At 49.4% G+C, this 16,357-nt stretch overlaps 1 protein-coding gene across 18 annotated transcripts in view; it reads right to left on the bottom strand.

The window, feature by feature from the left end:
* Window positions 1-14,119, bottom strand: part of FBRSL1 (fibrosin like 1) — a 515,953-nt gene extending 501,834 nt beyond the window's left edge. For 12 of the 18 annotated variants that reach the window (XM_084538854.1, XM_084538842.1, XM_084538846.1 and 9 more), the window contains exon 1: window positions 12,853-14,118. In XM_084538854.1, the coding sequence (XP_084394980.1) occupies window positions 12,853-13,149 (297 nt within the window). In that variant the 5' untranslated portion in view covers window positions 13,150-14,118. Of the gene's footprint in view, window positions 1-12,852 lie in introns of all 18 variants that reach the window. The other 6 variants (XM_084538850.1, XM_084538838.1, XM_084538851.1 and 3 more) reach the window with 2 other exon arrangements.
* Window positions 14,120-16,357: the final 2,238 nt, after the last annotated feature.

The raw sequence follows: 16,357 nt of genomic DNA, 5'->3' as shown, positions 1-16,357 counted from the left end.
ATGCACTGATGGGTGGCAGCAGCCACTCGCTGCCCTGCCTCCCTGCTGCACGGCAGGGAGTTTCCAAGCAGTGTGGAAGACTGAGCAGGTTAGCTTTGCAAAAGGCTACCGGCCAAAACACAGAGCTGTTTTCACAGCCTGTTTCTTCTCTCACCAGCTTCCCCTCTCTTTAAACAGAAAGATTTGGATAAAGGGCTGGGGAGGCATCCGTCACCGCGCTGCCACTGCTGGCCCTGCACTGCGAGGGGCTGGGAGCGCGTCCTCGGCATGGCAAGCGGGCCTGCAGCATGGAGATGGAGCACGGAACAAAAGGGAAAATAAGGTCAAACAAAAAAAAAAAAAAAACACACACACACAAAAATGAAACAAGAAGCAGCCAAGATGAGAGAGATGACAGATACAAACGCACACAAGAAAAACCCCAACAGGCAGCTCGTTAGCACTGAAGCCGAGCACATGGAAAAAGAGAAGAATTTACTTCTTCCTCAACCGGAATGTTTGCATAATTGTCACTTTCAATTTTACATAATTCCCTTTTCTACGCATTTGTTTCATGTCTAGGCCACCATATATGAAATAAATCCCTGTACCAGAGCATGGCCTGTCTGCACGATGCGCGGTGCTAAGGAGGTCGGGTTTCCCATTTATTCCCTATCACATTCCCCGCAGGTGTGAACAATGCTTTATCGGACCTAAAATAGAAGCAGCCAAACAGATATCCGCCCCGGCCGGGGTGTGTTTGCTTAGGCAGATTTTTCTGAAACCATAAAGCAAAGTAAGTAATTACTTCAGCATTAGTTAAGATACCATTTTTCCCCTTCACTCCACACGGCACACTGAACAAGTGCCACACCAAGGGGTAATTCAGCCTGAAGTTGTAGGGTTTTTTTTTTTGTTTGGTCAGTTTTATACCTGAAGTGATGCATGTAGTTTTGATTAGGCTCAAATTTTCTTCACATTTAGTGCTGATACCCTGGTGCCCTATTAAAAAAACACTGCACTATAAACCCAGACACTGAAATATCAACACCAATTAGGTCTTTCAGATGCACGTTTTTAAACACTTCAGAGAAAAATCTACACCAAAAAGTGGGGGCAAAGGATAAACTTTCAACATTAAGGGGAGCAGCACTAACTGGGCAACCAGAATCTCATTCTTTAATTAAAAAGAGAGGCAAAACATTCCAATGACCATAATCTACAGAAAACACAACATTATTTCTTTATTCAGGCTGAAAAAAATAGAAAACAGGAAGATTAAATGCTGTTAAACACAGATGATATTTAAAGTTCATTCAGCTTTAAAGCTTGACAACGTATTATTAGAGGAACTAGAAAGTCTAAAAAAAAAACCTGCACGTCACTGCAAAGATTTTACCTTATAATTCAGCCGTAACCCAAATTCTGACCTTCCTGGGAGCTATCTGCATCCCCCAGAAAAAGGCAGGACACCAGTTCTAGTTTGGCAGCTGCCTGGGCAGTGTAAGCAATGGGACGGCGAGTCACTTGTCAGCAAAATCTCCGACCAATTTCTCTCCTTTTCATCAGCTCAGGAATACGTTGCAAGACAGTGGCATTTGCTCTTTTCAAAAAGACTCCATCGTCATGAAGACATGCAGCCACTTGTGTTGTCTTTTTTTTTTTTTCCCCCTGCCTTTTTGCTTCCTGAGCCGCACTGGTTAAGCTGCAGTGCTGCACACTGTCATTCTCCCCAGACACGTCAATCTGTTTGTCTTACGTGGGGGAAGGGAGAAAGGCACAGTGCTCGCTGCCATCAGGAAGGACAGCCTCACGCCACGGCCGACCCAGCCCCTGAATACGTACAGGGATGCTCCAGTGCAATTGGTAAAATACGCTACACTTTATTTGTTCCCCCAGGCCTGGATTCTTATTGGCATGCGTTTTGTGTCTTGGTTTATGCTTTAGGCACAGACTCATTATTCCTACAGTATTCAGCAGAGACTGAGTGAAGAATCACATTTTGCTTATGTTCTCAACCTCGCAAAGGTAATACTATGAAAAACACCAGTGACTTCAGCTGCTAAACATTTATAAACAGGGAATGGGAATTTTAACATACACATGCACAGAGGGAGGGAGACGTAAAAGAACAAAAAGAATTCGTGTATCGCTTGAGACAAAAACGCATTCCTCCATCTCAGTGCTCGCTCCTTTTGGCCCAGGTAAGCGCACAGAAACAGTGAGAACTGCTTGCTGTAATTAGCAGAAAATCAGAATTACCTAAAAACCAAACTGTGAACAAGGAAAAAAAATGCTGTAAAGCTGCATTTACTTGCAAGAAGCACACCAAGAGAAGCTGCTGGCTTACTAGTCCCAATGCTGGAGCACACTCCCCACGACTGCACCTTCACAAGCCCATGCCTGGTACCAGCTCCATCAATGGGGAGGACAGGACCATGGAGGAGAGGACAGTGCAGCTCCCAGACCCCCTCCCCAGCTTTGCTGCCTGCTGCCATGAAGCCCAGATGTGGCACTTCCCCAAAACTAGGCCTGGCTGGAGGCAGACACAGCTCCCCCCTGCCACACACACAGGGGTTCCCCGGTCCCACACACAGCCTCGCACCTCCTCACAGCCGCAGTGCCACCTGCCATGTAAGCAGTAAAAGGAAAGGGACGGTCTTAAAATTATTTGTCATGTGAATTGTTGGAGAGGAAGACCTAAATGACCAGTAGCACATGGGATGGCCTGCCTCAAAGCAAGGCATGCCCAGGGACCAGGAACCTCAAAGGCACAGGGACAAAAAGCTCAGGCACCGCACAGCCACTGATGTGTTTCTCGGGACATAATACACTGAAGCTAAGAAGCCAAAGATGTGCTGTCTGGAAACAGCTTTTTTTGTTTTGTTTTGTTTAAAAAAGACCAACTTCAGCAACTTCAGAAATAATTCTTGGGAACCTATTACGAAAACAAGCTCCATACAGTTGTTTATCTGAGGTCATCATCTGGGAGTTTACATTAGACATAGGCCCTCGCTACACCAGTTCATAACCTCTGCTTTGGAAGTGGCATGCTCTGTACCTGCCAAAACACAAGCTCATTTTTTAACCGAGGGTTTGATGCTAACACGAGGCTCTAGAAAACCTCATCTCCCAACAGCTGCTAAAGATATCATCTTTTCCTGCAAAAAGCCTAAAACTCATACAGATGATTTCATAACAGTCATGGGAACCTGCTTCTGATCGACGCTGTGAGTGCTTCTGGCTGGATGCAAATACAAAAAATGTAAATTTGTAAGTCGCTTACCCTACGTGACTTAGCGTCACCCAGCGATGTGGAAGCAAAGCGAGAGCTGCATGAACCCAGTCACAGACCATGTGCAGCCCAGGGGCGCTCGTTTCTGTTCCATTACCCGCCTCCCCGACACAAACAGCACAGGAAACATCGGTGTCTGCTTTGCAGCCTCAAAACAGTTCTCCGAGGTGCACCGACCCCGCAGGGGCAGCCGGCCCCACAGCAAGGAAAAGGACCGGAGAAGGCTGCTCACCTCGGATCTGCCATCAGGACCTGCAGGGCCAGGCTGTGAGCGGCACCCCGGCAATGGGGCTTGAACAGGTTCATCGGTGCCCGACAGAATCAGCACCACCACCATGCACACACTGCAGTGAATGTACAGACATCTGTGGAGTTTGATGGATGAGCTGATAGCAGGCACGTTATAGAATCCATCTGGTTGGAAAACCATTGTCATTTTCAGCTAAAAATCACATTTGCAAACTCAGATCACAATTTGGTGCTATTTAGCTTTAGACTAGAATACCAGAGCAAATGTTATTCTTTTTCCTGCAGAGAACCTTGCAAAATATTCAGTAACTCGACACTAATAGCAGTATGATTTTTTTTTCTAATGCACCAAATGCTTTACTAAGTCTGAGAAAAAAGGAAGGAGATTTTTGCCTATCTTGCAACAAAACCTCTCTTGAGATATGGGTCTGTTCTGCATCAGGAGAGTTCCCTAGTAAATGCCTGAACGAGTGCTTCTAGGAGCAGCAAGATTATAAATCCCAGGCATCGGTAAGGAAAAGGGAGAACTTAAACTCCCCAAACCCGGAGCTGTATTTTAATTCTAAGGAGACCGAGAAGTGAAGCCCAGGAAGATCTACCACTGAGATTACACTTCCAGTGCTATGCAGATGTAGCATGCTCATGGGCAGTGCATCCCCTGCGAGACACGCTTACACACCACAGCAAGAACCTGAGCTGGGGGGAAAGGGAAAAATCTTCCCTGGTTGTTCACACGGGAAGATTTCTACCTTGGCTGCAAGCTACTGAAATGACAAAGGAGGCCGAGAGACGCTGATGCATGCACGTGCTCCCAGCTCCTGCACCGCCACGGCTCCTAGGCGCTAGAAGGCACGAAGACACCTTCTGCCCACGCATCACCTCTCCCCCGGGTGATTTAGCAACGAGAGGAGCCCCCAAGGAGGGGACGCAGCCTCCGCGGGCACCTCCAGCTCGGTCGGGTGGAGGCGAGGCTCACGGCAGGAGACAGACGTGCCCAGGACTCTGGCAGGAAGCTTGTGGCAGAGTCAGAAAGAAAACCCCATTATCTCTCCTTCCGGTCCCCTCTGCTAACCGCTAGACCACAAAACACTTTTATTGTAGGATAACATTACAACAAATAGCTATTTTCTGTTAGCAGAAAACCCACACTTTGTAGTTTTACTTTTAAAATTCATTTATGCTCCAACTCCATAAGAATGCCAGCCAGTCCTGTGACACAGCATAAACAGTTCTCCCTCCTTTTCATGCCCCAGTTTTATTAAGTAATCCCCATAAAAGCAATTACCGAGCCTTGGACTGAAAAATAACTAGAAAAAAAAAAGCGACAGCAAATTCTGTGCATCTTCATTTGCATACGGATTCCCTCCCTCCCCCTTTCTAAGGTTTTTGCCATGAGGTCTTTTATGTCTCTTTCAATAATCATATAATTATATGATTCCTAAAGTACATGCTGGCAACACTTCAGGGGATTTTAGTCATTACAGGTGACAAGACTTCTCTCGTGTCTAATGCTCACTAGAATTTCCTTCCACTTCATTCACAGACAAGATGATGAACTGACTGACACCCAAAAAGCCCTCTCCCGGACATGTTTTGGGGTATTGGCCCTCTCCCTTCTCCATTATGGATCCTGGGAGCTAGACAGAAACGAACTGCAATGAACTTCAACTGGAATGAAGCGTTTTTTCAATTAAGCGGCCCATCATTTTTCCCAGGCACCACGTCCAACTATTTTAATGGCTTTCACATTTTTTCTTTAATTTTACAATCTGAAAGAGATGCCAAGGTTCCATCAAAGACCAAGAATGCTGTAATTCTATTTCTTCCTATGGTTGCAAGTTATTAACAAGCTGTCAAAACACCATAATTATTTTATATCAGGTTTGACTGATTCCATAAACATCTCTTAGCTGCACACTACCTTGCTTCTCGCTCCCCCCGTGTGCAAGTATGTGCTTGGGCTAGATGGAGAAGAGACGCTGCCCATCCTCTTAGCAGTGCAAGAGACATTTATGAGCTCCAGAAGAAATCAACAGCAATAGTGTATTTATAAGCTGATGCACTTGGTACCACTGTATGGTTTAATAAAATGTTTCTTCCCCTAAATTGCTTTGGGTTTTTAGCTCTCCTGTAGAAGTGAGAGCTACCAGGGCAGACCCTCCGATCTCACTGACCAACAGGAGGGGTTAAAGAAGTGACCTCGGTGTCCAGCAGCACACCACAGCCCGCTGAACACCCAGAAGCCCTAAATAATCATCTGTTTCCCAGCCTGGGCTTTGTGCTCCCTCCTAACCTAAGCATCTTCTCGCAAAGTAGATACTAAAACAGAGATACATTAGCTTCAGAACAAACCAATCTATGTTTAAAGGTGAAAAAAGAAATTAAAAATGCCAAACAATTACAGTCATTTTTACAGATCTGGAAAGAACATCTGTTGGAGGGGAAGCTAATGCAATGCTATCCAACTGCAAGCACTACAGGTGTTGCATTTAGACTACATGCACGAACACACCACACACATATTTTCTGCATGTCTCCATCACAGCACATTCAGGAAAGAGCAGCGGCACCATCCTGCAAGGCATGCGCTAGGCAGAGGAGACAAGCAGCTCCCTAGGCCTGGTGACAGAGCCCAAGAGCCCCTAAAATAGAGCGTTTGACTTCAAATTGCCACGTCTGTGTGGCACAACTATACATAGGCAGCACAAGATTAAAAAAGCTTTGCTTTGAGCACAAAGGGAGAGACAGGAACAGTGCCATAAGCCCATGTTTTGCAGCCAGCAGCGCAGGGAAATCATTTTGATCCCTTCAATCCCCTTATCCATGCCAACCACTGACCTTGCAGATGCAACTTTTGTTCAAGTTTAGTCTCTTTTTGGCTTGAAGCAAGACTGAGCTGCACAGGAAACGCTCTCCATTCATCCCGCACCACACCAGCGCTGCACACGGAGCTGCCTCAGTGCCTGTTCTCGCCTGGTACTTCTGAACTTTGGATCCAGACTGTCCTATATAACTAAGTCCCCAAACCACCACTCTCCTGTCCCCAGGCTCGGTCATGTGTTGCAGAGGCTCTTCCGAATTCATTTAATGCTCACCTCCATGTTACACCTATTGGATTAGTGACTCCAAGACTAGGTCTCCTTTCACCACCTGAACAGCCTACTTAAAAGCTCATTGTTTTTGTAAAAGAGAGAGGTTTTCAAAGAGATGGAGCAGGGCAGGTAAAATAGCATCCAGACTGCACAAGGAGCAGGGCTGGAGCAGTGGAAGCACCTGTCGTGCTGGAACACAGCACAGCCAGAAGATATTTAACCGGCAAGAGCCACTTCACCTACATAAAACTCTTTTATACCTTTACTGTGATAAACTGGAGGCATTAAAGTGCACTGAATTGGAAATTGTTCTCACTTACAGCAGGATGTTCTCATACGGCTGGTACCAAGGTGCACGTCCTCTATACTGTATTTCAAAAAACTTTATTTTAAAAAGAAAGGGGAAAAAACGTATTGCATCGGGCAGGATTGGCTGCTTTGATCTGGCCCATGCTGTTCGCTCCCTAGCGCTCGCTGCAGCACTGCAGACAGCGCACGAAGCTCCCTGCCACCGCGGCAGCTGCAGCAAGGACCTCACCGTGGCACCTCTTTGGATCCACAGACACAAACCCACCCAGACCACACAGCCTGAGGCGGAGGGCAGCAGCCTGCAGCACCCGGACAACTCAACACCCCACAGCAAGGATACCAAGAGGAAGAAAACACCCCAAAATGTTAACGTCACGGGAAGAAGCAAGATTGCTGCAGGTACCTCGGCGCTGGGGTAACTCTGCAGCCTGGGTGTTGCATCTCCATCAGTCTATGGATGTTTAAAGAGGGACAATCGTGCGATACATCAGCCCTTCTGCCAGGCAGGCATCTCTCAGAGACAAAGTGACATACGCCAGGCTAAGCCCATCCTACCGGGCTCCCTTTCTCGCTCTCATTTTCCCTGAAATAAATGCTAATATTCAGGCTCATTCTGCAAAGTAACTGAGATTAAAAATAAAAAGAGGATCTCATTAGCATCCTGGGAGGACAATAAAGTTTTCAGTTCTCTCTAGACAAGAAGTCAAGTGCATTACTACAAATAAACACTGATTTGGATTGAGTATCATCTATCATTTGGATTAAGTAGAACACTAGCTTTATTACAGCCCTTTTATCCAAAAATCTTATCTGTGCAGTACACCGTTCTATTTTTAAATATATATATATATTTTTTAATTAATTATAATTCATCTTCTCAATTTCTCTGTGCTTATATGCCTACATTTCAACAAGCTTCGTCTCACCTTTTACCCCACGTTTCAGGCTGCTGAAGAAAGATCGAGCAGTTAATGCTGCAGAGAGCTCACACAGAAGAATCTTCTAAGATTTTAAGAGGTCTCAGCAGGGATTTTTACCTGGATTTTGAAAAACGTGGCCGTTTCACAGCCGGTCCTCAGGTAAGCAAGCCACTTCCCCTCTCTGATGACACCACAGCTATGCTAAATGGCACTAAGTGGTAACACCACACTGGCAGTACCTGTACTCGCCGCGCACGCTGCCACTCCTGCTGTGCAAGTGGCCCCGCACCCGGTGACACCAACAATGCCACCCGGTGACAACAATACTGCCCGGTGACATCAGTGCCACCGCACAGCTCTGCCTCTGCGCTGCCCGGCTGGATTTGCTGACGGGGCAAAAAGCTCCAGCAGCAGAGCCAGATCCTCACCCATCGCCGTGCTTTGCAGGACACCTAGCTCCTCTCGCTCCTGCCCACGTACAGCGCATGCGACCAAGCAGATGTTCAGGCTCTGCAGAACGTGCCCCTTGGAGCTGCTTTGCTTTAGCTCCTCTGTATTAACAGCCTCTTGCTCCTCAACAGCAGCAAAAACACATCGTAAGTACCTGCTTTGGAGAAGATGCAAAATCAACAGTGAGGAGAATAAATCAGAGAAGGCTAACAAGCCTTCAGGAAAACCAAAAGGCACTGAGAGCCTTTACAGCACCGTCTAAAAAATTACTGGTTTTCCTGCAGTTGAAAACATTTATATATATATATATTTATATATATTTAAGAAATAACTGTCCATCAGAATCACTAACTCGATACACAATCACTTGTCAATTAAGTAGAAGGAAAAAATATTTAACGTCTTGAAGCTTGTTTTAAAACAGAAGGTGAGGCACAGACAACGTCCAGCGCACAGCAGGCGCACAGCGACACGATCGCAAAGCAGCAGCCACCCGGCCAGGCCAGTGGAGCTAGCAGAAAACCTTTGGAACAGGAAGTTGCAGTTAAATACACTGGTTTTCTTATCAATGGGAGATCAGAGCAACAGTAACAGCACAGTGTACAGCACACATGTGAGAACAGCCTTATCAAGATAACAGCTGAAGAGCTCATGGATGCTGGCCAGAAGCCTGCGATCACCGTGGGGTTTTCTGAACCCGGTGACACCAGAGTGACTCCGGAGTGACACCAGAGCAGTGTCAGTGCTGCCAGGTCTCCAGCTAGGAGCAAACACAAGAGGGGGCAAAGCTCTTGCCCCCCCCCGGGTGCTGAGGGTGCCCGTCCTGCTGGCGAGGGCAGCGCCGCTTCCACAAGCTGGGCGCGAGTTAAAAGGCCTGGCTTTTTGGCCAGGGGACCTACCACCGCGCTGCTCAACGCGTGTTCGCAAGTGGATTCTCCAGGAGATGCTATAAATAGGTTAAACATTCCTTAAAGGGGGGAAAAAAAAAAAAAAAAAGAGAAAAGAGAAACCACAACCCTTACGTACACACCACGAAAGTTAAAATTTCCACAGAGTGTTCCAAAGCTTTGCTGGAATCTGTAAAATTGATAAACAAAAGCCAAAAAGAAAATACAACCCCTTGTCTTTACAACTACTTTGGGAGAACAATTGCTCTCAAAGATCGCATTCATTAACATTCTGATGAAGTTCCCTTTTAGGGCTGTTTTTTGTACTTGAAAGGAACAGCGATGATCAGAGAGAGCCCTCAACTACCGACTCACTCATTTAGCTTCTCTCACTCTGATTCACCAATCACCTTCAAGAATAATTAGCAGCTTCATCTGAACGTAATGAATACACACACATGCTCACATACGTGCCATTCATTTCGGGAGGTGGCCAGAAATTCCCCCGTTCCTCACCGCGGCTCAGGACCCATCTCCTGGGCAGCACTTGCCGTGTCCAAGCCGCCCGTGCCGGCGGTCAGGGCCAACTCAGGTCCCAGGTTTTCAGCCTCGAAGTCGTGGCCGGGTGGAAAACAAAATGCCCTGCACACCCACCAGCTGCACGGCAACGGATTTATTTGAGAAGATTCAGGGGAAGGAAGGGAAAGGGGAAGTTTTAATTTCATACGCGCAGAAAGAGGCTGCTGCTGCATCCGTGGGCTTTCAGGTTTTTTCCTTAAAATATATAATCAAATCTGTCTTTACGTGAATAGGGGAGCTGCAAGTCGAATCACAAACAATTACCACAGAAGCAAGATGCAATGTTTTCAGATGACAACTGCCAGGAAAACACTGCCATGCTAGTTAAATAAAAAAAATCCCAAATGCTCAAAATTCACACCAAGGAGCTAGAAGAGACTTCATAAAGCCACCCCTCAGCATTAACCTTAACTGCTCGCATCACCAGGTCAACACGCGGGAGGCATACATAAAGCACCCATTATTTACAGGAACACCAGCGTTGAGAATTTTCTGAAGTGGGGAAGGGGAATTCACAGTGTTTTGAGATAAAGAGAAAAACAAACAGAAAAACCCTTGCCTCTTCCAAACATTTCTGTCGAAGTTCTGCCTAACCATTGAGAAATTTAATTTCCAGGGGGAAACCCAAAACCTAGCTAGCCTATTAAGCTTTATCGCAGATCACTGTAACATCTAATGAAAAACAAACCCAGAAGAAGAACAGAAGAAAGGATCACAATGAACTACCACATATGCAACAAAAGCTCCTTTTAGGATTATAAATTAAATAAAGCAGACTTTCTCAGTTCAGTACAGTTCCTAGGCTGGGCATTCACTTTTATCCTTTCTCCCCCTTCATGTGCTGTGATGGAGACATGGACGATTTCAATTCTTATTTATTTCCTAAACATCATCGCAGCAGATTTTAAGTCCTCTTACAAAAAATAAAAAAAATAATTATATATACACACACTGAAATGCAAATCTCCTCCAACCCAGAAGAAAACCACCTGTTGCAGTCAAGTACACTAGAGAGCACAGCTCCACACCACGCAAAATGACCTTGCAGTTTCAGTCATTTACATGGGCATATGCTGCTTTAAAGTAGTTTTGTCTCGATAATCCCCTTCGCTTGCTGCTACACCAAATCTGCCAGACGTCACCCATTGTCAAAGGCAGTGCTGCACTTCTCGAAGGAAAGCTCACACAATGCAGAGCATTTTCTCCTCTTTCCTGTTGCTGCAACTTATGGAATACACAAGATCATTAGGGCTCCCGGAGCGCCTCAAATGCGAGATACCTCCTGGGTCAGGACCTGCAGGAAAGCGGGGAGCGCTGCTCGCGCTGCTCCTTCTGATGGGCCAGCTGCTACCCCGAGATGCTCAGGCACACGTATCCTCTTGCACGCAGGTAAATACAGAAGGAATCAATTAATTTCAGGTGCTAGTGTAAGAATTCCAGAGGGCACAGTTCATAAAGATTTATATGTACTTTTTTTTTTTAAGAAAAAAAACAGAAGTGCTTCCCCAGCCAGATGTCCTTTGGGGTGGCAGAAGTTTAAGGTCACCTTCTACCCTCACGTGCCCTATTATCAAGGTTACGGTTTGGTTGGTTTGATAACAAGGCATATCCCATTTGAAAAGCACTGAGTTTCCCCTGCAGCCCTGGAGGGACTGTGCTATCATTTGAATTCTATTTCCTGATAATGTGCTCATCATGGTAGAAAATTTCTGCAAGAAGATGAATTTTACTTTCTTCACTGACAGCTCGGTAGAAACTCAGGGCTTTAATTGGACCTATCTGCTGATGCAGATTTGACTAAGAGCATGCCCAAGAAAAAAAAAATAATAACACAGACAGGTCTATGGCACTTGTGTAAAGGCACACATAAGCGGATCGCTTGCTCATTATCAGCTGTGTGTAGACAAAGTAGCTGGCTTTCCTGCTAGGACAACACCCCACAAATGACGCTGCGAGAGGCCAAAGAATACCAGTCACCAGCCCAGCACCGGTCACGTTCCCACTCCAGCACGTACACGTACAGGCTGCTCGCCGCCTGCCTAATTTGTGTTTTTGTGGGCGAGGGAGGAGGGCCAGGCTCCCCAAGCCACAACTCCACCACCCCAGCACTGGAATCGATGGCCGAGGCACCAAGGACTTCCCGAGCAGGACGGCGGGCCGAAGGGGATCCCAAGGTCTGGGCAAAAGGTGCTAGGGATCCCAGGGCAAACTTGAACTTACTCACCAACCTCCACAAAATCCTTCATTACTGTAACGCGGGCTAATAGTGAGAGGAAATCTGCGGCAGAGAGCAAACCCAAAACTTTGCCCACATTTTTTCAACGCAGCACGTCAAAGTGGGCAAAGGCACCAGGGTGGCTCATATGTACTTGGAACTCAAGTTCCTGTGCCTACCGAGCGACTTGTTGGGTGCCCTCCCTCTCGACAGCTCACTTCTTCCCCTTGTACACAAACAAAACAAAAACCAAAAGCCAAAGTCTTCGTTTGTCAATGCCCCTCTGAAAATATTAAATTTCCTGCTCTGCTTAACTTAGCTCAGACAAGGCAGGCAGTATTTGCTCAGCAAATATTGTTTGTAATAAGTTAGACAAGCAATATTTTTTGCCAGCCTATTAACACCAGAAAAATATGTACAGTCAACAAGAGATGAAGAATTTGTTCAATTACTTCAAAAATGGGAATTACAACCAAGGGATTATTATCCATTTAAACATCTCTTTTCCACAAAATGTCAAACACTAGCCATTTGCTAACAATCTCCGGAGACAGATAAAGTAACCTTCTGGCAACGCAAACACAAACTCCACGAGCCGGGGGGGGGGCCGGGGAGGAAGGAGGACAGGAGGGGGGACCCGGGGTAAGGGGGAGCAGGGGGGCACCAGCCTGCAGCAAGTTGCCAGCAGTGCTGCCCGGCATCCCTGCAGGGCTGACAGCGTGACGAAGGCGCAGTAATTGGCATCTACAAAAAAATCAGCAGCGTGCAAGCACCCCGATTCATTTCCCATTTTTCAAAATATATATATTTTTGTTGGTTGGTTGTTGGTTTTTTGTTTTTTGTTTTTTTTTTTTCCCGGTCCCCTGTCGGCTCCTACCTCCAGGGCTTCCAGGGTGTTGAAGCTGGCTATGGCAAAGCCATCGATCAGGTCCTCTTCCTGGGAGCTGGACTCGCGGCGGCGGCGGCGCGGGGGCCGCGCGGTGCGGGCGGCGGGCGGCGGGCCCCGCGGGGCGGTGCAGTTCTGGCCGCCGCCGTTCTCCTTGCCGGGGCTCGGCTCCTTCTCGGAGCCCGACGAGGGGCTCTGGTTGCGGGGGTCGCGGGCCGCCGCCTCCCGCCGCCGCACGCGGTCCCGCTGCGACCGCGACCTCCGGCTCTGCCGGATTTTGCCATCCATCGCCGGAGAAGAAGCAAATCAAAAATGAAAGGGTGAAAAAAAAAAAAAAAAAAATAATAATAATAATATAGGGGAACGGGGTGGGGGGAGGTGGGGGGGGGGAGGAGCGGGGGGGGATTAAAAAATAAAAATAAGGCCGGGGGTGGGGGGGGAGGATGGGGGCGGGGGGGGCGCGGGGGGTGGAGAAAAGTCGCCCCCCTCCAACTCACCGCTTCCCCTCTCCGAACCCCGGAGCCCTCAAAAAATAATAATAATAATAATTAAAAAAAATAATCAACAACAACAAAAAATCCTGCTGTTCAGACCCTCGGATCCAGGGCGATGATAATCCACAGAGCAAGGCTGGGTGGCGGTGGGGCTCGCGGCACACACACACAAAAAAAAAATATTAAATCCACGGAATGACCTTGACAAATTTCCACCCCCCGCCCCCCCCACCCCCCCCCAAAAAAAAAAAAAAAAAAAAAAAAAAAAAAAGCAGTAGACGGGAAGAGGAGGGGAGAAAAGAGAGGAGGTGGCGGCGGCGGGGGGGGTATTTCTGGATCAGGACGAGGACACCTCGGGTTCACTCGGCGAGGAAGCGGAGAGGCAGATCCAGGAGGCTCGACCCAGCTCGGGATAAATCCAGCCGCGGCGCCCCCTTCCCTCGGGGGGGTGGGTGGGCAGCACCGCTCCGGGGCCCCCCTCGCTGCTCGGCCGGGGGCCGCCGCGCTCGCCGCCCAACTTTCTTGCCGCGGAGCGAGCCAGACAATCCCCGGGCAGCCCCCGCTGCCGCCGCCGCCGCCGCCGCCGACCCCTCCTCGCCGGGCGCCGCCGCCGGCTCGCAGCCCCCCTCGGGCGCGGCGCCCCCAACGCCGCCGCCGCCGCCGCCCGCTGCCGGCTGGCGCTCGCTCGCTCGCCCGCCCCGGCCCCAGCCCGGCCGCCCGCGGCGCGGCCCCGGCCCCCCGAAGGCGCTCAGTCGGCGCTGCCCGGATGCCGCCCCATTCTCCCCGAGCTGGGACGCGGCGCTAGCACCGCCCGGCCGGCCGCGCATGAGCAGGGCTGCCAGCTGCGCGTCATTCCCCGGCGCAGGCCCGGCCGTGCCCCCGGCCCCCCCCCTTCCTCCTCCTCCTCCTGCTGCTGCCGCCCGCCCCTCGCCTCGCCTCAGCCCGGGGGAGCCGAGGCCCGCCCTCGCCGCCCCGAAAAGTTTTCCCCCCCCCCCGGCCCGGCCGCGGGTCCCCGTCTCGCCTCCCTTCCTCCCTGCCCCGCTGGGGAAATGGAGGGCGGCGCGGCCGGGGGAAGCGGCGGGGGGCAGGGGGAGCTGCTGGGGGCGAGGGGCAAAAGGAGGAGCCGAGGGGAGAGAGAGGGGGCTTGGAAGATGAGGAGGGGGCTGAGGAACGGGGTGGGAGGTGAAGGGGCAGGGGGAGCTGAGGGGTGGGTTGGGGGTCGCGTGAGGGGCTGAGGAATGAGGTAGGGGGCACGAGATGAACAGAGGGATGGGGAATGAGCTGGGGGGTGAGTTGGGGGGTAGGAGATGAGGAGAGGGATGGGGAACAAGCTGAGGGGTGAGCTGGGAGGTGAAGCGCCAGGGGAAAGCTGAGGGGTGAGTTGGGGGTACCACGATGGGCTGAGGAGCAACCTGAGGGAAGTCAGGGGATCAAGACAGCCTGCGAGATGAGGTGGGGGTATGAGGTGAACAGAGGGGTGAGGGACAGCCTGAGGAGTGTTGGGGGGCAAAAACCAGCTGAGCGATGAGTTGGGGGATACAGGATGAAGAGAGGGGTGAGGAACAACCTGAGGGATGAGTTGGGAGGTGCAGGGCTGGGGGAAGCTGAGGGATGTGTTGAGGGTTGTGTGATGGGCTGAGGAACAACCTGAGGATTGTTGGGGGAACACGATGAAAAGAAGGATGAGGAACAAGCTGAGTGATGAGTTATGGGAATGATGAACGGAGGGATGAGGAACAAGTCGGGGGTGATGGACAGGCCGAGGGCTGAGCCAGCAAACAAGCTGGGGGACAAGATGTTCGACAAGCTGATGAGGAGGGTGCAGGGGAGCTGGGCACAAAGGCCAGGGCACAGACAGGGACAGAAGAGACCCTTCCCTTTCAGTACCCCCTGCTCTGCATCCATCCGCCTTGCCGAGGCTTCACCTGAGCTCTGCAATGCAGGAGGAGGCCGCAGTGCCCTCCTTGTTTCCCAGCTCTTCCAGGCCCTCTCCTCGCTCTGGGGTCACCCCCAGGCCTTGGCCAGGGCTCTGTCCCCAGGCCATCCTGGAAGGGGCCCGAGCTGGTGGCCCCACAGTGGCTGTGTGTGGCCCAGCCCCAGGGACAGAGCGAAGCGAGGCGTCTGTGTACCCAGGCCCCCACACAGTGCAGCAGCTGTAGCATGCACTGCAATAGTAGCAGGATTTAATCCTCCCGTTATCGTTTTTTATTGCATACAGTTAGATATTACCACACGTTAGCATCACTCCTGGGTACTCCCTTCCTTGTGTTTGGCTGGCTTTGCTCCATTTGACTAAGTTGGCTCCATTCCTCACCTGTTCAGCTGCTTTCCCCTTCCCTGGGGGGTAACCTCGAGTTCTGTATGCAAGAGGAGTAGAAAGATGTTGTGAAATAAAACCTAAAGAAGTCCACTGAGCTTCATAAATAAGCAGGGAAAAAATCTATGAAGGAGATCCAGCGTTAGTGGGAGTGCTGTGGAAGCAAGGGGAGCCAAGAAAGTCTCCTGCCACCTGTGTTCCCATTCAATCATCGCCGAGGATGATCGCTTCCTCAGACCCATGCCCTAGCCCTGGTGCAACAGGAACCAGTAGGTAGCTGGAATCTAATCCATGAAAGGCTTTATAGGGGGACTGTAATGCCTACCTTTCCTTGCTTTCCTCAGATTCCTCATCTAATTGCAATAACAGAGCAGCTGAAAATTAGCCTTCTTTCACCTGGGCCTGACAGGCTCTTTTTGAAGGATTTCTCATGTCTGGCAACAGCTTTGCCATACCTTACTTAAACAATAGCTAAAATAAATATCACCCTTTTAAAATGTAGCATAGAAATGTCATTTAAATTTAAGCAATTTAAAACCGAAGGTAGAAATCCCATGTGTAGTACAAAGCCTCTTAATGCAAATAGTCATTCAGGCATTGTGTGCCTCAATCACACTTGTATTGGTGTCATTTGTGTCCTAATAAAATCCTATAATCTTTTGCGTGCCAATTAAACAACGGAGAT

This window comes from Aythya ferina (genome assembly GCF_964211825.1).
Source record: "Aythya ferina genome assembly, chromosome: 17".
Lineage (NCBI taxonomy): Eukaryota > Metazoa > Chordata > Aves > Anseriformes > Anatidae > Aythya > Aythya ferina.
Note: the sequence above shows the minus strand (reverse complement) of the source record. Positions and strands in the feature narration are given on the sequence as shown.